General features: G+C 49.9%; 1 protein-coding gene across 3 annotated transcripts in view; it reads left to right on the plus strand.

Moving 5' to 3' along the window:
• GLP2R (glucagon like peptide 2 receptor) overlaps positions 1-24466 on the plus strand; it is a 71106-nt gene extending 46640 nt beyond the window's left edge. For 2 of the 3 annotated variants that reach the window (XM_051825187.2, XM_070061385.1), the window contains 3 exons: positions 8222-8360; positions 19064-19105; positions 21525-24465. In XM_051825187.2, coding sequence (XP_051681147.1) covers positions 8222-8360; positions 19064-19105; positions 21525-21854 — 511 coding nt within the window. In that variant the 3' untranslated portion in view covers positions 21855-24465. Of the gene's footprint in view, positions 1-8221; positions 8361-19063; positions 19106-21524 lie in introns of all 3 variants that reach the window. The other variant, XM_070061386.1, reaches the window with a different exon arrangement.
• The last annotated feature ends 1232 nt before the right edge of the window (positions 24467-25698 follow it).

Genomic DNA, 25698 nt, shown 5'->3' on the forward strand with positions numbered 1-25698 from the left:
TGGAAGGTCACTCTTCCGCCACATCCTCCCTTATGTCCACTGCATTTTTGTCCAAAATCCAGTGGGTACAGGCTGCCTCCACCGTCCCGAGATTTTGAGAGCTCTTAGAACGCAGTGCTCCAGATCCGCCCCTCCCCCACCCCTCCCTGGAGTCTATTTTAGGAAAGTTGGAACTAAACACATTTAGGCTCTGCCAGAGAGACAAGTTTCTAGGAGCTAGAGACCCGTCTGTCAGCTCAGCCCTTGTCCCTCAGCTTCCACCACAGGGCAGAGGGAACAGCAAATGGCCCATCTGTCTGGCTTGGAGAGGGAGAGCTGAGCCAAGTGCAGAGGAGGAGCGGTCGGGCTACCGTAAATGGGGTGAGCAGTGCCCTTGGAACACGGAGACCAAGAGACCTTCAGCTCTGCTAGGGTTCCTTCTTTGAGGCCTCTGGCACAGAGCAGCTCTCTTTTCACAGATAGAGGGTCTTAACTTCCCATGTGATGCGTGGGGACTGAACTCATGAATTTCTTCTTTAAAAACAAATTATTGGCTGGCGCCGCGGCTCACTAGGCTAATCCTCCGCCTTGCGGCGCCGGCATACCGGGTTCTAGTCCCGGTTGGGGCGCCGGATTCTGTCCCGGTTGCCCCTCTTCCAAGCCAGCTCTCTGCTGTGGCCCGGGAGTGCAGTGGAGGATGGCCCAAGTGCTTGGGCCCTGCACCCGCATGGGAGACCAGGAGAAGCACCTGGCTCCTGCCTTCAGATCAGCGCGGTGCGCCGGCCGCGGCGGCCATTGGAGGGTGAACCAACGGCAAAGGAAGACTTTTCTCTCTGTCTCTCTGTCTCTCTGTCTCACTGTCCACTCTGCCTGTCCAAAAGAAAAAAAAAATTGACTTATTTAAAAGGCAGAGTTACACACAGAGAGCAGGGTGTGGGGATGGGGAGCTCTGTCATTCTCTAGTTCATTCCCAAATGGCTGCAGTGGCTGGGGCTGGGCCAGACTGACGCCAGGAGTCTCAGCTGCATCCTGGTCTCCCACATGGGTGGCAAGGGCCCAACCACTTGGGCCATCATCAGCTGTCTTCCCAGGCACATTAACAGGAGGCTGGTTTGAAAACAGAGCAGCCAGGACTTGAACTAGCACTTTGATATGAGATGCTGTCATCGCAGGCAGTGGCTTTACCTACTGTGCTACAATGCAGCCCCTATAATGAATTTCTTACAGGGAATCATGTCTTTTTTTTTTTTTTTTGACAGGCAGAGTTGGACAGTGAGAGAGAGAGAGAAAAAGGTCTTCCTTCCGTTGGTTCACCCCCTAAATGGCTGCTACAGCCTGCGCGCTGCGCTGATCTGAAGCCAGGAGCCAGGTGCTTCTCCTGGTCTCCCATGGGGTGCAGGGCCCAAGCACTTGGGCCATCCTCCACTGCCCTCCTGGGCCACAGCAGAGAGCTGGCCTGGAAGAGGAGCGACCAGAAAGAATCATGTCTTAACTTGCTAAACTCTAGAGTCCATTTGGAAAGGACTTTGTGGTGAGCGATGCAGGGGAGGAAAGATTTCTCTTCCGCCTCCTTAGGGCTCCTGGCTGGGTTTGAACAACAGACAAACAAGGGCAAAAGTACAAAAATGTATTGAATAAGATGACTGTGGCATGGGCGTCCTCATAAGGAAATGAAGATCAAAGAAATGGTCAAACACACGTTTTTATGCCAAGTTTGATGGAGAGTGGACGGTTGTAGAGAAGGACCACTGGCCCAGTGGGGTATAATCGAATGGTCAGAACCTAGCAGAACGTAGCGAGGTCTGTGTCATCAGAGATGGGGATCCTCCTTTCCTCCCGCTGCAGGAGGCACCTCTCGCCCGAGGGTCTCAGGGCCGCCCTCCCAGGGTCAGAGCACCCCTCCCAGGTGATGCCATGAGCTTCCCCAGGAGGGAACGGTAGGGGAGGTCAGAGAGCTTCCTGCTTCTGCAGGCCTCTCAGATGCCTTCAGCTTAAAGTGTTCAGTATGCCCAGCTCCTCACTGGGGAGCAGAGTGTCGTGAGCCCTGTCAGCAACCAGAGTCACAACTGGAAGTAGGATGGATCCGAATCATTTGGAACGGTAAGCAGCTCAAGGGCGGGGATGTCCTTTAAAAATAGCGACAACTTGGCCGGAGCCTCGGCTCACTAGGCTAAGCCTCCACCTGCGGCGCCGGCACCCCGGGTTCTAGTCCCAGTCGGGGCGCCAGATTCTGTCCCGGTTGCTCCTCTTCCAGTCCAGCTCTCTGTTGTGGCCCAGGAAGGCAGTGGAGGATGGCCCAAGTGCTTGGGCCCTGCACCTGCATGGGAGACCAGGAGAAGCACCTGGTTCCTGGCTTCGGATCAGCGCAGCGCGCCGGCTGTAGCAGCCATTTCGGGGGTGAACCAATGGAAGGAAGACCTTTCTCACTGTCTCTCTCTCTCACTGTCTAAATCTGCCTGTCCAAAAAAAAAAAAAAAAAAAAAAAATAGTGACAACTAAAATGGATGGGTCATTTATCACGCGTCAGGTACTGCTTATCCCAGGGTTTACCCAAGGTAATTTGTCTAATCCTTACTGTGAACCTGTCAAGTGGGTGCCACCATTCACATAATCCAAAGGTCACACCTGGAGTACGTGGCAACACTGGGATTTGAACCAGGCCCGGGAACTCCCATTGACTTTGACCTCGTTCACCCACCACCCCTGGTATCTGCTCATGTGCCCAGAGCAGATGTTCACTAAGTCTTTGTTGAATGGTTGAAAGTCTGCAATAAACGGTCCCATTGCAATAAACAAATGGCCATGGATGAAAAATAAGCATAAATACAGCCCACAAGGGTAAACTGTTCTAGCTTTTTATGGATTTTCCTCTGAACAGGGACACAAATATTGCTGTGTCTAAGGAGAAATTAGAATGAGATAAGGAGTGGAAAATCCCTTCCTGTGTCCATCCAGAGTGAGAGTGGTTACTAGAAGGACCTGAAACTTCCTAACAAGACGGCTTGCATTTTAAATGCGTGTGGGATCCTGGAATGTAAAAATGACATTAGTGGAGAAACCAATGAAGTCAACATAAAGCGTGGAGTTTGGTGATAGCAGTGTACTGGTGTCGGTGTCTTAGTTTGGGGGGGGGGGGATGCACTACAGTTAGGCCATATATTTTTTTTAAGATTTATTTATTTGAAAGTCAGAGTTACACAGAGAGAGAAGGAGATGCAGAGAGAGAGGTCTTCCATCCGCTGGTCCACTCCCCAATTGGCTGCAGTGGCTGGAGCTGTGCTGATCCGAAGCCAGGAACCAAAAGCTTCCTCCAGGTCTTCGCATGTGGGTGCAGGGGCCCAAGGACTTGGGCCATCCTCCACTGCTTTCCTGGGCCATAGGAGAGAGCTGGGTCGGAGGTGGAGCAGCCAGGTCTTGAACTGGCACTGATACGAAATGCTGGCACTGCAATGTTGTGGCTTTACCCACTAAGCCACAGTGCTGGCCCCAGGCCTTATGTTAACATCAGGGGAGACTGAGGCAAGGGTATATAAATCTAAAACTATTCCGCAATGAGAAATTTATTTTCAAAAGCATAATGCTCCGGGGCTGGCGTTGTGGCACAGTGGGTTAAAGCCCTGGCCTGAAGCACCGGCATCCCATATGGGTGCCAGTTCTAGTCTTGGCTGCTCCTCTTCCAATCCAGCTCTTAGCTATGGTCTGGGAAAGCAGTGGAAGATGGTCCAAGTCCTTGGGCCCCTGCACCCATGTGGGAGACCAGGAAGAATCTCCTGGATCCTGGCTTTGGATCGGCACAGCTCCGGCTGTTGCGGCCATCTGGGGAATGAACCAGCGGATGGAAGACCTCTCTCTCTGTCTTTACCTCTCTCTGTAACTCTTTCAAATAAATAAAATAAACTTTTAAGGAAAACACATCATGAGCCCTAGAATCAGCCCTTAAGGCATTCTGGTCTGGCTGAAAAGCCCATGAGAGCATTTCAGTCATGGAAAGTGAAGACACTGTGGCAAAAATGTCCTACATGAAGGACCTCAGTGAGTGAGACCCAGGGGAAAGAAGGGGCCATCAAAGAAGGAGGTACCTTTCTCTGAAGGGAGGAGAGAACTTCCACTTAGCTCATGGCCTTGTCTAAATACCGATGGAGTTTGTGGATTCAAAAGGCTTCCACAGCCTAAGCAGCTCATGTCAAGAGCCTTGGGTGATCACTGACGTCATACATAAGAGTGTTAACTGTTAAACTAACAACAGGAGTCACTGTGCACTAACCTTCCATGTAGAACCTCTGTCCTCAAAGAGTTGTATTATAATTATGTCTAAGTGCTCGCAAAATACGTATCATTCTTGGGTGCTTCTTTAGAGTTAATTAAGTTTCAAAAAAAAAAAAGAAGTGAAATTAACTTCAAGATGCAATGACTTTGAACAGCCCTTATCTCAACTGTTGAGGAACAGGTTTTTTTTTTAAATTTTTTTCCATGCAAATTGTTGAACTCTTTACTTAATATAAAGTTGGTCTTTGGTGTATAATGTTAATTGAAAATGGATCTTAGTGGAGAATGGGACTGGGGATGGGAGAGGGAGGAGGGGGAGGGATGGGAGAGTGGGTGGGAAGGGGGGTATGGTGGGAAGAATCACTGTGTTCCTACAGTTGTACTTATGGAATGCATGAAGTGTATATTCCTTAAATAAAAAGTTTCTTTAGGGGGAAAAAATTAAAAAACAACCAACCAACCAACTAAAAAAGCATCATGCCATTACTCGGCCCCCAGAAGAAGCTGGTGGTAAGATACAGGACAGCATTGTGAGGATCCCTCTGAAGGCCGGGTAACCCAGAGTGAGGGTCCCAAATTCAAATACTTGAAAGGGTCACGTGAGTAACACAGGTGGATGGGGGCCGGGGATCACAGGTTCCCACCAAAGGGGCAGACACCGCTCACGTGTTAGCCGTGACTGCCGGGCATGGATCTGGCCTCAGTGTTGCCAGAGCTCCTGTTTTATAGAAGCAGCTGGAAATCTGGACAGCCTTGCTTGAAATCTCCTTATCATTTACAAATGGCCCCCATAACAAAAATCGCTATGTGCCCTCTCTGTGGGTCAAATCTAAGCCATGGTCACGCCTTGGCAACCTCCTAACCAGAGAATTTAAAGAAATACTCCTGGTGGAGTGGGTGTTTGGCCTAGTGGTTAAGACAGTGCGTGTGATGCCCACACCCAGTTTCAGAGTGCCTGGGTTCGAGTCTGTTCCTGGTTCCAGCTTCCTGCTAGGGCACACCCTGGGAGGCAGCAGGAAATGGCTTGAGTGAGTTGGATTCTTGCCACCCATGGGGCAGCCCCTGGCTTTGGCCTGGTCCAAGCTACGGCTGTTGGCGGGTATTTGGGGAGTGAACCAACAGATAGGAGATCTCTCTATCTCTGTCTCTCACATAAATAAAATGCACGTGGAAATTGGGAAGCCCTTGACATATTCTCTCCTGGGACGTGTGCTCCTGTTGCTAACAAAGTGACTGTCATATATGACTGGGAGTGGAGGAGCAAGGCCATCTGAGGTCACATCCCCAAATCTGCAACTCCATCTCCCCAGTCATGGGGACAGTCATGGCTCTGTGGTGTGCCCAGCTCGGATGGCCAGCTGGAGTCCTTCCTGCATGGTGGCCCTTGCTCTCTCCTTCCTGGCTTTTGAGAGCTTTTCAGGGCATAAGGGTGAGCACCTCTGTTTCATTTGTGGGTGACATTGCATGGGAACGTGTCTCACCGACACAGGATTCCTGGTAAACCTTCCTGGGAGAGCTGTCCCTGAACCGCTGCTGCTGTTTGGTGTTTCTTCCCACTTTGATTCCATGGCATTGGGAAGTTGGGGACAGAACTTCTTCCTGGTCTGGTCCTTTAAGAGTAGGGACTTAGGCTAAAACTTCATTATAATTAGCTTCTTTGCCTAGTGTGTTTAAGACAATAGCTTTGCTTGTACCCTGAGTATGAGTCACCTTTGCTAATGTAGCTAGTTTTAGATCAAGAACCAACCCAATGATGAAAGCAGTCATTCCCAAACCTGGCTGTTTACTAAAATTCCACGGGAAGCTCCTGAGTAATTCCCATTCCCAGGACCCAGCCTCAGAGTTTTTTTTGACAGGCAGAGTGGACAGTGAGAGATAGAGACAGGAAGAAAGGTCTTCCTTTGCCGTTGGTTCACCCTCCAATGGCCACCGAGGCCGGTGCACTGCGCTGATCCTATGGCAGGAGCCAGGTGCTTCTCCTGGTCTCCCATGGGGTGCAGGGCCCAAGCACCTGGGCCATCCTCCACTGCCCTCCCGGGCCACAGCAGAGAGCTGGCCTGGAAGAGGGGCAACCGGGCCCTGACCGGGACTAGAACCCAGTGGGCTGGCGCCGCAAGGCGGAGGATTAGCCTAGTGAGCCGCGGTGCCAGCAGAGGTTTTCATTTATGGAGTTGACACTGGGGCACATGATACTACCTGTTCCTGGGGGATTGATTCCAGGACTTCCGACAGATACCAAAGTTTGCACAAGCTCAAATCCTGTCTATAACCCAGCTCAGCATTTGTGCATAATCTGTGCATATCCTCCCATATCCTTTAAGTCATCTCTGGATGACTTGCAATATCTAACACAATGTAAATGCTATGTAGATTGTTGTCATAGTGTATTGTGTAAGGAATAATGATGAGAAAAAAAGGTCTCCACGCATTCAGTACAGACACACATCTTCCCCTAGTATTTTCCATCTGTGATTGGTTGGATTCCTGGATGTGGAACCCATGGACTCAGAGAACCAACTGTACATGTTGTCAAAGCCCGGCAAAGGATTTTAATAGTCAGTCACGTTTGGGAACCACCAGAGTGGAGTGTTTGGGCTCCAGCTGTGCACTTTGCAAGTGGGTAGACTGTATACAGCAGCGGAGCTCCACACAGCCCTTTTATGAGGAGGATCAGCTTTTCATTTCCTGCAGCCTTCACTGTCAGCAGGGGTGTGGGACAGCACAGAAGCTGCCTCCAAAGCCCAGCCAGGAGCGGGCAGGTTATCCGGTGTTAAGTCAAAAGCCCAATTTTCTGCAGGAGATGTGCCACGTGCTATCTGAAAGGTCCTAGGCCACTCATTTTCTCTCTCTTCTCATGCTGACATAGAATGTTCTGAGAAAGAGAGAGAAGCACCTGCTAGTCAAGCAGTGGAAAATTTGTCAAACCTGTGAGAAGGGGAGTGTCCCAGGGTAGCAGTCCACTGGATGGACATTTATGTATCAGTCAACCCATATTTTTTTTCTAAAAGGGAATTTTTCCCCAGAACTATATTTATTTTTAAAGATTTTATTTATTTATTTGAGAGGTAGAGTTACAGACAGTGAGAGGAAGAGACAGAGAGAGGTCTTCCTTCCATTGGTTCACTCCCCAAATGGCCACAATGGCTAGAGCTGTGCCGATCCAAAGCCAGGAGCCAGGAACTTCTTCCGGGTCTCCCACGTGGTTGCAGGGTCCCAAGGGCTTGGGCCATCTTCTACTGCTTTCCCAGGTCATAGCAGAGAGCTGGATTGGAAGTGGAGCCGCCAGGACTCAAACTGGCGCCCATATGGGATGCTGGTGCTGCAGGTGGAGGATTAACCTACTGCGCCATGGTGCCAGCCCCAACCCATGTATTTTTAAACAAAAGATTATTTTATTTATTTGAAAGTTAGAGTAATGGGGGGATGGGGAGGGAAATAGGGAGTCTTCCATCTGCTGGTTCACTCCCCAAATGGCTGTGACCATCAGGGCTGGCCAGTGTGAATCCAGGAGCCAGCACTCCAAGCAGAATTGGCAGGGGTCTAGTTTTATGGGCCAGGTTCTACTGCCTTCCCAGACGCATTAGCAGGGAGCTGGATTGGAAGCAGAGCATCTGAGAGTTGAACTAGTGCTCTGCAGTGGAATACCAGCATTGCAGGTGACAGCGTAACCCACTGAACCACAATGCCAGCCCCCAGACACACCCTTAATGTCTGTAGACATAGGATCATCTATGTGGGGAAACTCATTCAATCATTCAATCCTGTTTCCTGAGCATCTACCAAGAGTCATGTGTGTTTATTCCAACAGTAAACAAGACCACAATGGCCGCTATGCATTAAATATGTAGTCATGGAGACCAAATAGAAAATCAACTATGTATTAGTATAAGAGCTGTAATAAAGACATGCATAGAAAAGCAGGAAATGCTATCCATCCCCAGCGCGGCCCCTGTGGTTATTTGGTGGTTGTTTACAGATTGGCGAGGTCAACGCTGGTGCTGCTTCCTCTGTTGGGTGTTCATGAGATCGTCTTCATGTTCGTCACTGATGATCAAGTTCGAGGACCTTCAAGACTGATACGCCTCTACTTTCAGTTGCCATTGAGCTCCTTCCAAGTAAGTGGGCATCTGACCGTGATGTCTTTGCTTTGGAAAAAAACAAAAATACAAGTGGTTCAAAGAGGTGCAGATTGAGAGAGGCCAGGGATGAAAATAAAATTCTAGCATCAGCAGGCTTTATTGGTGAGGGCCCTTGGCCTTAAGAAGGGTGTGCAGACGGGGAAAGTGTTGCCTTAGTCCTGCCAACGTGATTTGGTGACTAAGAAGGGAAATGCGGTGTCTCTCCTGGGCTATAATAGTTGGTGTGACTCATGATCTATTAACTGTGAATGTCAACATGAAGCCTTTTATTAAGTGCCTATTTTTGCTGGGTTCTCTGCAGAGCATTGGGCAACGTGAGCGTTGTCTGTGTTGCAGGTGACACGTACACAGAGCACAGCACAACTTGGGCAGAGACTAGTGAGTCCAGACCCAGGAGGTGCTAGAACCCGACAGATGGGTGGGGGCTGAAACTAGGAATGAGAGGCTAGTTGTGTTTAAGTTACCTGAATATGTTTGGTTACCCATTGCTTAAATTTTTGTCTGTTGCTTAGTAGCTTAAAGTGTCAGTCATTTTTTGTTACGTCTCGTAATTCTGGAAGTCAGCAATCCAGGTAGAATATGGTAGTGATGGCTGGGACTTCCACAGTGGCTTCTTCACTCACGTGTCTGGGGTGGCTTCGTTAGATCAAATTTCTGGTGCCTTGTTTCTCACTCTCAGCTATGTTCCTAACTTCCGTCCAGTCTTGGGACCTCTCACTTCCTACGTGTTCCCTCCTTGTGATCTCTCCGTGGAATAGTTGAACTTATGCAGGAGCTGAGGGCTCCCAGGAGTGTAGAAGTGTGAGCTTCCAGGTCTTTCAAAGGCCGAGACCTGGAACTGCCACTCTGGTGCTGCGGCTGAAATCCTGCTATTTAAAGCTAGTTACATACCCAGTCTCAGCTGAAGGCTAGAGATAGTGCAAGGGTGTGACTCCTGGGAGGCATGGTTCATTAGCAAAGGTTGTAAGTGCAGTAGATTACCACTAATAGCATAGAAGGAAAAAAGGCCCCCATACAGTAGCAATCGTAGAATTTTAATACTGGTGTAGGGACAGGACTTCTGCAGTGGAGCTTAGCCAATCCTCTCCCCAAAAAGTAATGATAAGATTAGACAACTATCAACAGCAACTATCTTGGGACCCTAGAAATCAAGCAAAGGCATTGGAAAGATTGATAAGGATTTATTCAAGAAAAATTACTGAACCTAAGTGAGAACAATGGGCGTCACTTTTGTCTGGAGAAGCGTTGGTTCTCAAATTTCTGCTACACAAGCCCTAGTGAGAACTAGCAACTGTCCTGCAATGGGGGGCGCCCCTTGACTTGAATCAGGAAAAGCCCATATCCCAGGCGTTGCCAGACAGAGAAGTGAGCTGGTGGCAAAGAACAGGGAGGGACAGTGTCAGAGCCTGAGGTTATAATCCTTAGGGAAAGAAACATTGATGGAGGAGCTGGAAGTTTAATAAGGAGATCTGAGGAATAAGAAAGCCACAGTGTGTCATGTTAGACTCCCATGTGGCTCTTTAATGGGCCGAAGGTTGTACATATGTGCACACTGCACATGCATTCAAGAGAGAGCTCAGAGAGATCAGGAGGATCACCCCCTTGGTTGAATGTGAATTCCCGTGCACACGTAGAGATGTGAGAAGACCTGGCTTGGAGTAAAATCTGGGAACCACTGGTAAACCTGCCTTTGAACGTGGTCACACACTTTGTGTTCTCAAAGTGACACACACACACACTGGCAGAGGGTGTAGGGGCCTTACTGTTTAAAGTGTTAGAACACAGCTTTTGATCGACCGTGGGCTGCTCATGAGGCTATTGGAAACAGGGACCAGAGGCTCAGACTTGAAAGTAAGAATTTAAAAATTTAGAGAAGCACCTGGCTCCTGGCTTTGGATCAGCACGGTGCGCCAGCTGCAGCGCACCAGCCGTGGCGGCCATTGGAGGGTGAACCAACAGCAAAAGGAAGACCTTTTTCTCTGTCTCTCTCTCTCACTGTCCACTCTGCTTGTCCAAAAAAAAAAAAAAAAAAAATTTAACACAGCTCTCAGTGGCTGTACACTGGCTGCGAGACAGAGTCCACAGAACTAGTACTCCAGACACATTGCTAAACTAATAAACAACTAAGCCACTCCTGCCACCCCCGGTGTGGGAAGTAAGGCATCAGAAGCCTGAATTAAAAATTAGGAGAGGCACAAAGGAACAGGAAAGTGTGACCCAGACTCAGGGGAAAAAAAAAAAAAAGAAGCCAACAGAAATTATGAGGGGCCCAGGTGTCAGAATTAGCAAAAACTTCAAATAAACTATTACAAGTATGTTCAAAGAATTGAGGGAGAGCATGTTTAAAGAATTAAGGGACAGTGTGGTGACAGTGATTCATCAATTAGAGAATCCCCATTCACAGAGGGGAACTATAAAATAAGAACCAAATGAAAATTCTGGAGCTGAAGTGTGCAATAGCTAAAGTGAAAATCCCACTAGAAAGGCCCACTTTTGGATTTATGGCAGAAGAAAGAATCAGTGAGTTTGAAGGCAGATAAATCGAGGGTATCCAGTTTGGGGAACAGAAAGAAACAATAAAGAAAAATAACAGATCCTCAGAGAACTATGAAATTCCACTAAGCATACCAGCACACACATATGGGAATCCTATATGGAGGAGAGAGATAGGAAAGGGAAAAAAATATGTGTGAGTATGTAGAGAAATAATGGCTGAAAACTCCAAATTTGATGAAAAACATTAATTGAAATATCCGGATTGGTCGGTGAACCCAAAATAGCACAAAACAAAGAGATTCACACCTAGAAACCTTGCAGCCAAACTGTCAAGTGCCAAATACAAAGAGAAAAGGCAAGCAACGAGAGAAAAATGACAACAGCTGACTTCTCATCAGAACGATGGAAGGCAGTAAACTGGGCAGCATTCAAAAACGTGTCAAGTCAAGAATTCTCCATCCAGCAGAACTGTGTTTCAAGAAGGTGAAATAAAGACATTCTCAAACAGGCAAAGACTGAGAGAATTTGCTGCCAAACACTCTTTGAAAGTAGTATCAGTGGCCGTCCTTCGGGCTGGGAGAAAGTAACAAACAACAGGCATTAATGGAATACATACAAGGACAATTCAGAAACACCGTAAAAGGTGGGTGTAGGCAAATGTTAGCGGTTGTAACACGCTCTTTGACTCAAGATGGTTCAGCTAACAGTTCTTGGACTTTGTGACGTGTAAACATAGCACACATTCAGTAGATTCCGTCTTTTGCATCTGGTCTTTTCCTGGATATGCTATATGGTATTCCCTGGAGATGCAGGGCAGGTGCACTAAGCAAAAGATGCTGACCACTCCTGTGACCACAAGGGTAAACAGCAGGTACCCAACAGTGTGCTGTGCTGCCGAGCTCTGATGCTCAGCAGGTTAAGTGAATTAAATGCATGTTCATCTTCTGCTATTTTAAATGGATGATGGTTTTTATTAGAACGTGATCCCATCATACACTGAGGAGCATTTGTATATGAAATGCTTTCTTCTAACTGATTTTAAAGATATAGGACTATATAAAATAGTTGTTATAAATTGTATTATTGGGCTTATGGCATTTAAAATCTAATATATGTGACAGTAATAGCACAGGAGAAGAATGAGCAAGTGGATCTATATTGGAGAACATTTCTATATTTTACCAAAATTAAATTAGTACTAATATGAAATGGATTGTGATCATTTAAGATGGACATTGCAATCCCTGGAATAGAAGCTAAGCAAGTAGCTCCAACAAATGGAGTACAGGTGGGTGTTTGGCTCAATAGTTAATATCCCCCTTGGAACACCCGCAATCCTGTATCAGAGAGCCTGGGTTCAAGTCTTGGCTCTGTTTCCAGTTCCAGCTTCCTGCTTGTGCTCACCCTGGGAGGCAGTAGATGATGGTTCAAGCAGCTGTGTCTCTGCCACCCACATGGGAGACCCAGTTTGAGTTCCAGGCTCCTGGCTTTGTCCTGGCCTGGTGCTGGCAGATGCAAGAATCTGGGGGATGAGTCATTGGATGGAGCATCTCCTTCTGTCTCTGCCTTTCATACAAAATAAATAAATAATTTTTAAATGTAATAAGAAGTCAAAGAAATTAAAGGGGTAGAGATTATCTGTTGAACATGACACAATTTCAACCTCTCTGGATCCTCACAGTTCACCTATGAAGGAGAAATTGTTATACCCATAAAATATTTATTTGAGAAGAAGAGAGACACACAGAGGACTCCCACTTGTTGGTTCACACCCCAAATGTGTGCAATGACTAGGGCTGGCTGGGGCTGGGCCAGGGCCTAAACTGGGAGCTGGGAACACAGTCCATGTCTCCCTTGTGGGTGGCAGGGACCCAATCACTTGAGCCATCCCTGCTGCCTCCCAGGGTCTGCACCAGCAGGAAGCTGGGGTCAGGAACCAGAGCTGGGAAGGGGACACAAGTACTCTGATATGAGACATGAGCATCTTAACTGTGGCTAAATGATTTGTTAGGAATAACAGAGTAACAGTAATAGAGAAGGAGACAGAGCAAGAAAGAGAGATCATGCATCATCCGGTTCACTCCCCAGTTGGCAGGAAAGGCTGGGGCTGGGCCAGACTGAAGCCAGGAGGCAGGAACGCCATCTGGATCTTCCACAAGGGTGGCAGGGGCCCAAGTGCATGAGCCATCCTCTTCGGCTTTCCCAGGCGCAGAGCAGGGAGCTGGATGGTCCGTGTAGCAGTCGGGACTGGAAGTGGCACTCTAACACGGGATGCTGGTGCTGCAAGCCGCAGCATAACTCACTGTGCCACAATGCTGGCCCCTGTGTCTTCCATTTGAAAGAGGAAACCACTAATGTTCAGAGAGCTTGCACGTGCTCAGTGCAAGAGTTAGATTCAAAGGCTAAGCCTGTGCCTCTAACATCTGTGCCATGGTGCCTCTCGGGTGTCCCACGAGGATCAGCACCAAGAGACATCGAGTTCTCATTGCTAGAATCTCACCAGAAGGGGTCAGATGCTGAGAGTGTGCGTAGGGCAGAGGGAAGGCACCTGCCTACCGCATGCTCGCCAAAGGCTAAGGAGACAGAGCTGCGCTGTGGGCTGGGCTGGGCACCCCCTCTGGGTGGACCTGTGATCTTTATGGCTGTGAACACAGGAGGAGGACCCTCCACTAAACTGGTGTTTTTTGTCATGTTGAATACATGCTTATTTCAGTCTGTGGAGGGGGAGGATTTCAAAACATCACAGTTTAGTAATTCAGGTTTCCTGTGTTTCTTGGTCTTAATCTTCTTTAAAAGGTAATCCCAAATTAGAAAACAAAAAAATGCCAAAGGCTGCAGCTGTTATTTCGGTCATGGTCGGCAGCCTTTCTCCCAAGGGTTTGACCATCAACGTGAGCCCAGGATCACTTACACTCACACACCCAAGGCCCACTGAGGACCGGATGTGTGGGCAGAAGTATGGCAGAAAGAGCCCTAGGCTGTCAGACCCCTTGGGCGTGGAAGAGGTTTTGGTCATCTATTGCTGTGCACCAAACTGCTTCAGAACCCCGCCGCTTAAAGCAGTAATCATGTTATTATTATTTTTTAAAAGTATTTCTTATTGGAAAGGCAGAATGGCAGAGAGAAAGGGAGAGACGGGGGCGGGGGGAGATATATCTTCCAACTGCTGGTTCACTTCCTAAATGCCTACAACATTTGGAGCTGGGCCAATCTGAAGTCAAGAGCCAGGGACTCCATCCGGGTCTCACACATGCATGGCCGGAACCCAAGCACTTTGGCCATCTTCCACTGTCTCCCAGACACATTAACAGGAAGCTGGATCAAACCAGAGGGAGGTAGGGGCCAGTGTCTTAGCTCAGTGGATTAAGACACCTCTTGCAAAGCCGGCTTCCCATATTAGAAGGCTGGTTCAAGTCCCAGCTGTCCTACTTCAGATCCAGTTCCCCAGTTAATGGGACTGGAATGGTAGCAGATGATGGCCTAAGTACTTGGGCCCTTGGAAGACCTGGATAGAATTCCTCACTCCTGGCTTTGGCCTAGCCCAGGCTTGGCTGTTGCAGCCATTTGAGGCCTGAACCAGTGGGTGGAAGATCCCTCTCTCTCTCTTTCTCTCTCCCTCTCTCCCTCTCCCCTCCTCCCCTTCCCTCTTTTTCTATCACTCTGCCTTGTAAATAAATAAATAAATCTTTAAAAAAAAAAATGGAATGGAGGGTGAGACTGCTCCCAGGTACTATGATATAGGATGCTTGTTTAACACAGCGCCCTCCCCCTCTTGCTATTAATTTGAAAGGTTCTGTGGCCGAGGCTGTCCGGGCTCAGTGGGAGTATTCTTTTGATGCATGGGGTTGCAACAGCCTTGATGGTTCATGCATGTGAAAGGGCAGTGGGGCTACTGGCCAGCAGCTCCGATCCGGGAGCCTGGGTTCTCTTCCTCGTGGTCTCTCCGTGCATCCCGGGCCTCACATAGCATGGGAGCTGGGCTGTCGGAGCATCCCAAGAGCAAACACTCTGAGAGGGAGGAAGTGGAAACTTCCAGTCCTCTTATGGCCTAGGCTGGGGAAGGGGTCAGAAGTTCACCGCGCATGCTGGGGGGAGGGAAGATCCGGTCAGCTTGTTGCTTATGGAACAGCGTGAACCTAGAGGGAGAGGAGTTGCCTCGGGGCCACCCCTGGAGAGGACCTGGCACCAGGCCAGCTGGCCTGCAGCCCGCTAAAGCTCTGCTCACCACCTGGCACCATTGTGCGGTGCGAGGAGGCACAGCGACTCTGAAGGGTGTTTTGTCCTGGGCGGGATTTAGAAGCCCTGTGTGTGCACTGAGGCCGCCTGTCTTCTGAATACCCCAGCACAATTCCCCTCCGTCCCACAGGCAGTGAGAGCATAGGCGGGCACGTGTGTGTGGCTCGGATCTTACTGGCTCCTCCATGGGAATCAAGGGCAGGCGTGAGCCCTAGTAGCTTCCCCTCCTTGTTGTGTTGGGGGGTCCTTGGCTCTTCCAAGGGCTTGCCGCTCAGTGTCTCGCCAGGCTCCTGCGCTCAGTGGATCTTTGGGGAGATGGCCAAGTGGTGGTGATATGTGAAGTGAGAGCCAGGTGTTCTGCTCCCTTCCCACCTGCCTTTTCTAGAATAAGAACCAGACTCAGGGCCAGCGCCGTGGCTCACTTGGCTAATCCTCCACACGGTGCTGGCATCCCATATGGGCGCCGGGGTCTAGTCCCTGTTGCTCCTCTTCCAGTCCAGCTCTCTGCTGTGGCCTGGGAAGGCAGTGGAGGATGGCCCAAGTGCTTGGGCCCTGCACCTGCATGGGAGACCAGGAGAAGCACCTGGCTCCTGGCTTTGGATCAGCGCAGTGCACCAACTGTGGTGGCCATTTGAGGGGTGAACCAACAGAAGGAAGACCTTTCTGTCTCTCACTGTCTAACTCTGCCTGTCTAAAAAAAAAAAAAAAAAAAAAAAGAGCCAGACTCCAGGGGTTCCCTAAAACAGTGAAGGTAGAACCTGGGGAGGTGAAAACACACATTGGCCATGTGGAAGCCCATTTTCAGCACATTGTTTGTGAGAATTTGCACTCTGAAGGCTGGTTTGTCTGATATCATGTACCTGGGGGCTGTGAGCCTCTGATGAGACTGCACGTGTGGGAGTGATGAACTGGTACCACTGTGGTGCCATTTAGAGGGGGCAGCTGTGGAGTAACTAGGAGCTAAAGGGAGGGGCAGAAGCCAGCATTTGATGATGTCATGATGATGTCATCATAGCCAGCCTGGAGAGTCCTGGCCTGGTTCCAGAAGGGACAAGTTAAATAAGGCCCATGAAGGGAAGAGAAAAGAAATAAATTCTTCTCGGCCCATTTTATTTAAAATATTCATTTGTTTATTTGAAAGGCAGAGTTATAGAAAAAGAGAGGGACACACACACACACACACACACACACACAGAGGTCTTTCATCCACTAGTTCACTCCCCAATGGCTGCAACACTCACAGCTGGGCTGATCCGAAGCCACGAGCCAGGAACTTCTTCTGGGTCTCCCACGTGGGTGCAGGGGCCTTAAGGCTTGGACGATCTTCCACTGCTTTCCCAGGTTCACTAGCAGAGAGCTGGATTGGAAGCAGAGCAGCCAGAACTCAAATCAGCACCCGTATGGGATGCTGGTGATGTAGGCGGTGGCTTAACCCACTGTGGCAGAGAGCCAGCCCTCAGGACCATACTTTAAAGTCATCAAGAGATATAGGAGGAGGTAGCCTGCCATTTTCTGCTTTAGCTGTGTCCTTTCCTTGTGAGTTCTGGCATTTTTTATGAATTTTCCTACATGTAAGTGTGTATGAGACACAAAAATCAAACCCCAGTATGAGATCCACAGCCCATATTCCACAGACCTGCCTAACAGCTAGGGAGAGCCAGGCCACGGAGGTTATCACAGTGGCCAACGGATCATGAGGGTGGAAGTCTGGGAAGACCATGGAAGCAAACATGAACTAAATAAACAGTCAATTAACCACATTGAATACACATTAAACTGTCATTGATTCCGGATCTCTGGACGCCAAATGGTAAATCCAGAAAAATCTTCCAAATTCAAGAGATTATCACTGTATTGGAACCTTCTCAACACAAATGCTTGGTCAATGAAAATGCTGTATAATTGTAGGGATTCCTGCCTCCACAGCCCCCTTCCCTGCTCAATAGGGCTGAGCTGTGTGATCATTAGGGTGTGGGGGTGGTAGTGTGTAACAAGGTCCTAAGAGGGCTTGCAGCTCCCACCCAGCTTTCTTGGGGCACCCCTTGGGGGAAGCCAGCTGCTGTGTGATGATGAGGACACACAGACACTCTGTAGAGAGAAACTGGGTCCTCCCACCAGCCACCAGCACCAGCCTGCCAGCCATGTGGGCCCCCTTACAGGCACTCCTGGCCATCGGAGGACTGCAGCTGCAGCCAACATCTGGGCTGTGGCTTCAGCATGGCCCTGAGCTGGAGCGTGCAGCTACACTCTTGCCAGATTCTTAGGTGTAGGAAGTGTGTGAGGTGGATGAATCGTTGTCGTTTGGATCCACTGTTACATAAGATGCAGAGCAGAGCTTGACCGGCTGGCAGGGTCCCAGAGGCCCTCTCGGCTGGGATGGGGTGGCTGAGGGGAAGCGTGGTTGGTATAACAGCACTGACAACACACAGACATGGAGCCCATCGCCGAGGGCCTTCTGTTGACTTTATTCGAAGTGTGAGGAAGCCACTGGCGAAGATGATCTATCTTTCCGAAAGAAATATTTTTAAATATTTATTTTATTCTCATTATTTGAAAGGTAGAGAGACTGAGAGTAGTGTCCCATGCTCTGGTTCACTCCCCAGTTGCCTTCAAACAGCTGAGGCTGGACCAAGTCGAAGCCAAGAGCCAGGAACTCAATCTGGGTCTCCCACATGGCAGGCCGGGACCTGACCACTTGAGCCAGCACCTGCTGTCTCCCGGTGTGTGCATTGGCAGGGAGCTGGAACTGGAAGTCAGCCACTTCACTGTGGGATGCGAGCACCCCAAGTGGCATCTTAACCACCTGTACCCCAAAAGAAGTATTCTGATAAGAGGAAAAGGGTTCTTATTACATCATATAAATGAGAACTTCACGATCAAGGGTTTCTGGGTCCAGCTACTCAGATGACATCATCAGAAACCTGCCTGTCACCATCTCCAGCCTCGGTTTTTCTCTGTGTTGACTTCATCCCTAGATGAGCTTTCTCCAGTCGCTGGGAAGGTACCCATCGGTCCTCTGGGTCTAGGTCATCTATAAGGCTGGTGGGCGTCAGAAAGCAAGCACAGCTCTCTCTTCTTTTCTGGTGCAAAGAACACAGATTGGCCCCACTTGGGTCACCAGCTCATTTGGACTGATTCACTGTGGTCATGGACTTTTTTTTTTTTTTTTTTTTTAAGAATGGGAGCCACATGATTGACAGCTATATTAGAAGCATAGGGAGGCTGGCGCCATGGCTCAATAGGCTAATCCTCCACCTAGCGGCGCCGGCACACTGGGTTCTAGTCCCGGTCGGGGCGCCGGATCCTGTCCCGGTTGCCCCTCTTCCAAGCCAGCTCTCTGCTGTGGCCAGGGAGTGCAGTGGAGGATGGCCCAAGTGCTTGGGCCCTGCACCCCATGGGAGACCAGGAGAAGCACCTGGCTCCTGCCATAGGATCAGCGCAGTGCACCAGCCATGGCGGCCATTGGAGGGTGAATCAACGGCAAAAGGAAGACCTTTCTCTCTGTCTCTCTCTCTCTCACTATCCACTCTGCCTGTCTGCCTGTCAAAAAAAAAAAAAAAAAAAAAAAAAAAAAAAAAAAAAAAAAGGCATAGGGAGCAGAGGATGGCCAGTTTTCCAAAGGAAAGGATGCAAGTCAGGCAAAAAAATAAATAAATAAATAAAATAAAATAAAATAAAGCCAATGCCTGCTATAGACAAATGGGAATGGGACAGTGGTCTTGCCAGTATTTTTATAAGTGCATGAATGCCTTAGACTTTGGAGGAAACAAACACCGAAGCGGGAATGGACTGGGTGGTGGAGATGTAATGAAAGTCCAAGTGAGCATAGCTGGGGTGACTCATTCTAGTCAGTGTGAGCGAGGTAGTTGCGTGCCGCTTTGGGGGATGCTTGGACCTTGCCAGTCACTGTCAGCCACACCCCATGCCACGTCTTCTTCTCGTTCCAGGGATTCCTCGTGGCCCTGCAGTATTGCTTTGCCAATGGAGAGGTATGAGTTGCATGCTGCTGTCCACCTTCCTAGGAGGCTAGGGCTAGAATCCTACTGCCCCTGGAGCTTTCTGCTTATGTGAAACCTATGGGAAGATGTGCAGTGACCAGCATACATGGGGAGAAATTCGTACTGGAGGCACTGAGGAGTGGGAACAGGAGGCAGCTCGGAGGCTGAGACAGCTGGGGGAAGAGACCGGGGTGGGGGTGTGGATTTGCTCAGAAGCCAGCCTTGGCCCTGCAGCAGTGCTGAAATGCAAGGTGATTCAAAGCTTGAACTTTTTGTTTCCCCTCGAAAAAACCTTTTATTTAAGGAGTACAAATTTCATAGGTACAACTTTAGGAATATAGTTATTCTTCCCACCATATCTGCTCTCCCACCCCACCTCCTCCTCCCTCTCCGCTTCCCAGTCCCATTCTCCATTAAGATTCACTGTCAATTAACTTTCTACACAAAAGACCAACTCTATATTAAGTAAAGATTTCAACAATTTACACAAAAAACAAAAAACTGAGGATGAGTTTTACAGTTAATTCTCATCGTATAACTCATTGAGGACAGAGGTCCTGCATGGGGAGCAAGTGCACAATGACTCCTGTTGTTGATTTAACAATTAACACTCCTATGTATGACGTCAGTGATCACCCAAGGCTCTTGACATGAGCTGCCAAGGCTATGGAAGCCTTTTGAATCCACAATCTCCGTCAGTATTTAGTCAAGGCCATTGGAAAGTGGAAGTTCTCTCCTCCCTTCAGAGAAAAGTACCTCCTTCTTTGATGGCCCCTTCTTTCCACTGGGGTCTCTCTCACAGAGATCCTTCATGTAGGACATTTTTTTTTTTTTTTTTTGCCACAGTGTCTTGGCTTTCCATGCTTGGAATGTAAAAGCTTGAACTTGAATCTAAGCCTTGACTCAGCAGCTTGAGAGTTCTGTGAATTGGTCAGGTTGCTGTACCTTCTTTAGCCTCAGTTTTCTCATTTGCAAAGTGGGGGTAACACTGCCCATACCTGGTGGTGTTGCCTCAGGCATGTAGGCTCATGGTAGAGGCTCAGCTCCTGCAAACTGTGGTTATTTTCATTGTCAATATTATTGTGCAGCCCTAAGCTGCTCTCTGCTCCCCTGGGAAAAGACTGGAAGGGGAGAGAGGCAGAGGTCAGAGCAAGTGTTTCTTCCCCTCTTTAGGAACTGATTAAGTTTCCAGTCCCCTTTCCCCCTCCTCTCTGCCCACTCCAGGTTTAAATCTTGACTTCTGTCTCTTGATATTGGGACACAAGCTTTTGACAACTAAACCCTCTCCCACTCTTCTTCCTTCTGCTCCTATTGTGTTTTCGCATGGGTTTTTTTCCCCATCAAGCGGGTTTTAGCTCAAATGCCATCTAAACACCTCATCTCAAGTTTTTTCTCAAAGGACCCAAGGGACAACAATTTAGTTTAATGATCTTTTTTAAAGAAAGATTTACTTATTTGAAAGGCAGAGTGACAGAGATAGAGGGGAAGGGAGAGAGAGAGAGACATCTGTATTCACTGGTTCACTCCCCAAACAGCTACAGTGGCTGGTGCTGGGCCAGGCCAAAGCCAGGAGCCTGGAACCCCATCCAGGTCCCCTCCACGGGCAGCAGGGGCCCAAGCACTTGGCCATCCTCTGCTGCTTTCCCAGGCGCATTAGCAGGGAGCTGGATTTGAAGTGGAGCAGCTGGGATTTAACAGGTACCCGACCTGGGATGCAGGCACTGCAGGCGGTGGCTTAACCTACACTGTGCCACAGCCAGCTTGGCTTCATGATCTTAATCGGCTGTACTTGCGGTTCTAAGACTGGGCAGAGCGAGAGCAGAGGAGGTTGAAGTTGCAGACAGAAGAAGGCTGAAGAGAGCAGACATGGAGAAGGGAGAGCAGATGACCCATTTCAAAGAGACTCCTTGTAGGGCACAGACAGGGAGACAGAAGAACAGAAACGTGACTGGGTGACTGGCGGGTCAGCATCAGGTCCCTGGCTGCAGCTGGCCTTTTGGGAGAAAGGATTAAGGCAGAGAGAACCTCATTACCATGGCAATGGAAATTGCCCTGTGGGAAACTTGGCTGTTGCTTTGTACTTCTGAAGGCCAGGGAACAGCTTGGTTTGGTTTGGTGATGTGGAATTTTAGCACAAGGGACTGACTTTGATTTGTAGCCTGGTCTCATCCCAGCCTCAGAGCTTAAGCCCAAACAGTGGTCTCCTATAATGTTTATGTAAGACTCCCCATTGCATTGTCCTGTTCGAGGCCTCCCAGTGGGTCTGCTCACCTGCCTCTGGCTGCCTCTCTTTGTCGGTCTCCTCTGGTTAGAAGGTAAATTTCCCCAGCGTAATCAGTAAGCATTCGCCCAGTGCACACAGGGCTAAGTGATCCCAAGGCAATAACCTCACCCTTGTGTCCCCCGGCAGGTGAAGGCGGAGCTGCGCAAGCACTGGGCCCGCTTCTGGCTGGCTCGCCACTCGGGCTGCAGAGCCTGGGTCCTGGGGAGGCACTTGCGCTTCCTGGGGACATGTCCCAAGAAGCTCTCAGAGGGAGAAGGCACCGACACGCTTCGCACGTCGCAGTCCTCGCCCGACAGTTTGCACCCGGCTGCCCGGGGTCTGGGGCAGCTGGGTGCCCGGCCCCATGGGGGCCACCCGCCCTGGCCCCGGGGCAGCAGCAGCCTGTCGGAGAGCAGCGAGGGGGACTTCACCCTGGCCAACACCATGGAGGAGATTCTGGAAGAGAGTGAGATCTAGGAGGCCCGTGCCCCGGGGGACTCCTAGGAGGCCTAGGATGGAGGCAGGGGGTGGGGGGACAGCTGAGCACAGAGCCATCCCGTCCCCATTCGCTGCACCCATGTTGACGTCAGCTCTATCTCAAGGTTCTAGGAGCTCTGTCTTACAGAGGCGGTGTGCCACTCACAGCCTCTGCCCACCCTCACCCTAGCAACCCCCGCCAGTTCTATTTCCCAGAAGGGCTGCGGGCCTCTGGGCCTGGCCTGACGTTCAGGTGATGAAGAGAGGTCTCCTGTTAAACAGAGGCCAGCCGGTACCCTTCCTTTTCCCACGCATGGTACGCGGTTTCCTTCTGAGGTTGGATTTAGGGCCCGTAAGGATTCCTCCACCCCCACCCCAGGAAGCTTTGAAAATCCTAGACTCTACCAAGTGGAGACCCTAAGAAGGTGCATCTGGGATGACAGTCAGGAGGCGGGACTGTCAGGCCCCCCAGGTAATCTGATGCAAGCCCACCCCTGGAGGGCACGGGGCATGGTGTGAAGGAGCCAGAAGCCCCCCTGGTGAGGCCCGTGGCAGGATGGAGTGGGAGGCTCCACGTCATAGCTGAGCCGCCATGGAGACCCCCACTCACTTACCTGCTCCTCTCCCTTTCCCCTCTGGTCGAATCTTGCCCCTCCCTCTCAATTCTCTGTCCGTCGTGGTCCACACAAGCTCTGGTGGAGCCACAGCAACCCAATCTTTGCTCTGAAGATGGGCTCCGGCTGCCAGGGATCCTCTGGATGTTGTCCTCAGTCCTTCCTTGCCTCTCCTGCCTGCTGTTCTGGGCTGTGCTTTTGGGAGGCTCACTTGCTCCATGATCCCTGGGGTGAGGAATACTCCTCCCTTTCTGGTTTGCTGTGGATATATAGAGGACCACGGCACCTGCTCCAAGAGGCAAGTTTACCACTGTTCTCGTCCTGACCCGGTCCCTGCTGATCAGAATCCTATTCCCTAGATGGTCAGTAGATGCTTAAAGCAGAAGGGGGCCCAGGTAAAGCAACAGGACTGTGGATCTGGACACGCCGAGGTGGCCCCAAGAGTCAGTCCCATGGCCCCTCCCTGGGCTGGCCTGATGGGGCATCTCAGCTGTGCACCAGGCCCTGCCCTGTTGGAGCCGGAGCAGCGCCAGGCAACGGGGGTTAGACTTCAGGGACTGAAACTGTGCAGCAAGAGGCCGAAGGAGGGACCAGGGGGAAGAAGGCTGTGGAAAGAGCGTGCAGGTGCACAGGAGTGTGCTTTCGGGGTGTGTGACACGCATGTGCAGGTGGATGGGGGATGCTGCTGGGGACCACATACCGCCTTATCTTAGGGAGGAACAATAGGATACTTCTCCTATAGGGGTGCCGGGTTTAGCAAACAGAAATGGAAGGGACTCGATTACCTGGGAACTTCAGCCAAATGAATAACCTTCCTGTGTTAAGTAAGTTTAAGTTCCATGGCGCATCCTGCTGTCCTGGCAACTCTGGTCTCAAGGAAACCTTCGAGCGAGGCTGGGGAGAGGTGGGAGACCACGGAGGCACTGGTCTCTGAAATACTCAGCTCAAAATAATATTTGAATGCAATATTTAAAAAACCAAATCCACACATTGCACCACCGCACAGACCATTTAGAACCATAATTTTTTTTTTTTTTTTGAATCAGGACTGGGGTGAGGTGAGGCCAGATCATCCAGATTTGGTTCCTGACTTTATTGAGAAGGCAGAGGTTCTGCCCATCTGGGTCTTTTTAATATGAATTTTGATTTCTAACTGATTGCATGAAAATACGATTTTTCTTGATGTTGGAGCCTTTGGGTGCCCCCTGAAAATCTGCACCCCGGTTGAGTGCCTCTCTTGCCTCATCTGGCTTCAGTCCTGGTTGGGAAGTTGGGAGCTGAAGTAGATTCGCAAGCCCAGTGCATAAATGAAGCAGAGGTTTGGTTCTTGGTATCGACATGATCCAAAGTGCAGTTGTTAAAGTCTGTGGCTTTTCCCTTTCTACAAATGTGCTTGCCGTGGCTCCCAGAAAACCAGGCTGACCCGTGTGCCCAGCGTGTGCCCAGCACAGGGCTGGCTCCCACAGCGAGGGCTGGATACACATTCGTGAACAAGATGGGACAGAGATGTCTCTCGGGAGCATCAGGGGCTGCCAGGCATAAGTCATCCAGGATCTTGCCACTTACAGAGGAAAATTATTTTCCTTCTAAGCGTTTGTAAATATGTCCCCCACCCCTCAGTCCACGGACCGGAGTGTGTGTGTGGGGTGGGGGGCCTGTGTTCACATGCACTGCTTGCTCTTGTACTGCTAATGATTAAAACAAGCTTATTTAAGGTGACTGGCGTTTTGTTCATTGACTTACACTGGTGTCTCATGAGAGCTGAGGGGTTGGCTCACAGGCCTGGGAAATCCATTACATGCTTCCTGGCCAAAGGTGGGAAAAAGAGAGCTGGGTAGCGCATGGTCTAGAGGAGTGAGTGGGCCAGGAGCAGAGGTCAGAGGTCAAAGGACAGAAGGCAGGCGTCCCTCTTTTTCTAGATCACCCAGAAATGCCTGAAAGTCCAGCCTGCTGGTTCCCAGTCCCACGTGACCATCCTGGGTGTCGCTCCCCCATTCGCGGAGGAACGACACTAAACCCTGCGCTGTTCTTTTGTCTGCTCAGCCCTTCCCGGGTTTGCTGCTGGTCCTTCCCGGGTTGGCTGCTGACCCCTCCACCTCCGTGGAGGGGCAGCTCCCCCTGCCACTTTCCCCACTTCTGCGGGGGAGCGGCACACCGCCGGCCGGCTCTCTTGGGGGCTGCTCAGATGTTATCCGGATGTTCCTGGTGCATGTTGTCTCTCTCCTCCTTTATAGTCCTCTTCCACCAATCCCAACTCTGCTACCCACACGCTGAGCACGCTGCTCTCCTCCAATCAGGAGCAGGATCAGCTCCTGCAGCTTATCAGTCAAGTTGGCGAGAGGCAGCTGCGTAGAAGTTGTTTACTCCCTTTCAGCACCATATTGTGGGAGAGCAGATGCATAGAATAAGTCTTAATTCCAGTAACTTAGTCTAGTCCGAGTTGCTCCCCACACTGGGGACACTGGAAAGACCCACGGTGGGGTCTGACTCCAGACATTCTCATTGGCTTAGACTGAATGGTCTTGGGTATTGGTGTTTTTATAAGATCCAGAGTGATTTTTTTTATTATAGTAAAATATACATGAAGTTGACCATTCTAAGAGTATATGGTTCTGCGGTGTCACTTGCATTCCCGTTGTGTGCAACCCTCCCCACCATCTGTCTCTGGAGGTTTTGCGTCTTCCCCGGCTGGAACGCTGTCTCCACCAATAGTAATTCCCTCCTCCCCCTCCCCTCAGTCTCTCACAGCCATGCTTCTACATTCTGTCTCTATGCATTTGCCTCCCTTATGTTTTTCCTTAAGTTTTATTTATTTATTTTTATTTGTAAAGCATAGCGACAGAGAAAAGGAACACAGACCGTGAACGCTGGAGGCTGGGAATGCAGTCCAGGACCCCGGCCACTTGAGCTGCTGCCTCCCAGGACTTGCATTCCCACGAAGCTGTAGCCAGGAGCACAAGTCAGGAGTTGAACCCAGGCATTCCAGTGTGGGAAGCAGGCTTCTATATGAGAGGCTAAAGGCCTTCTCCTTTAATTGGCCTGTTTTAGCTAAGTCCTATGAGTGAACTCCTACAGTTTCTGTCCCCTTGTGATTAACTTACTTAGCACGATGTCCTCAAGCTTCGTCTCCGCTCTGGTACCTGTTGGGGTGACCTTCCTCTTCCTGGCTGTTGAATGATAGCCCATTGTTTGGCTGGAGCACATTTTGCGTATCCATCCCTCTGGCAATG

Source organism: Oryctolagus cuniculus, chromosome 17 (genome assembly GCF_964237555.1).
Source record: "Oryctolagus cuniculus chromosome 17, mOryCun1.1, whole genome shotgun sequence".
Lineage (NCBI taxonomy): Eukaryota > Metazoa > Chordata > Mammalia > Lagomorpha > Leporidae > Oryctolagus > Oryctolagus cuniculus.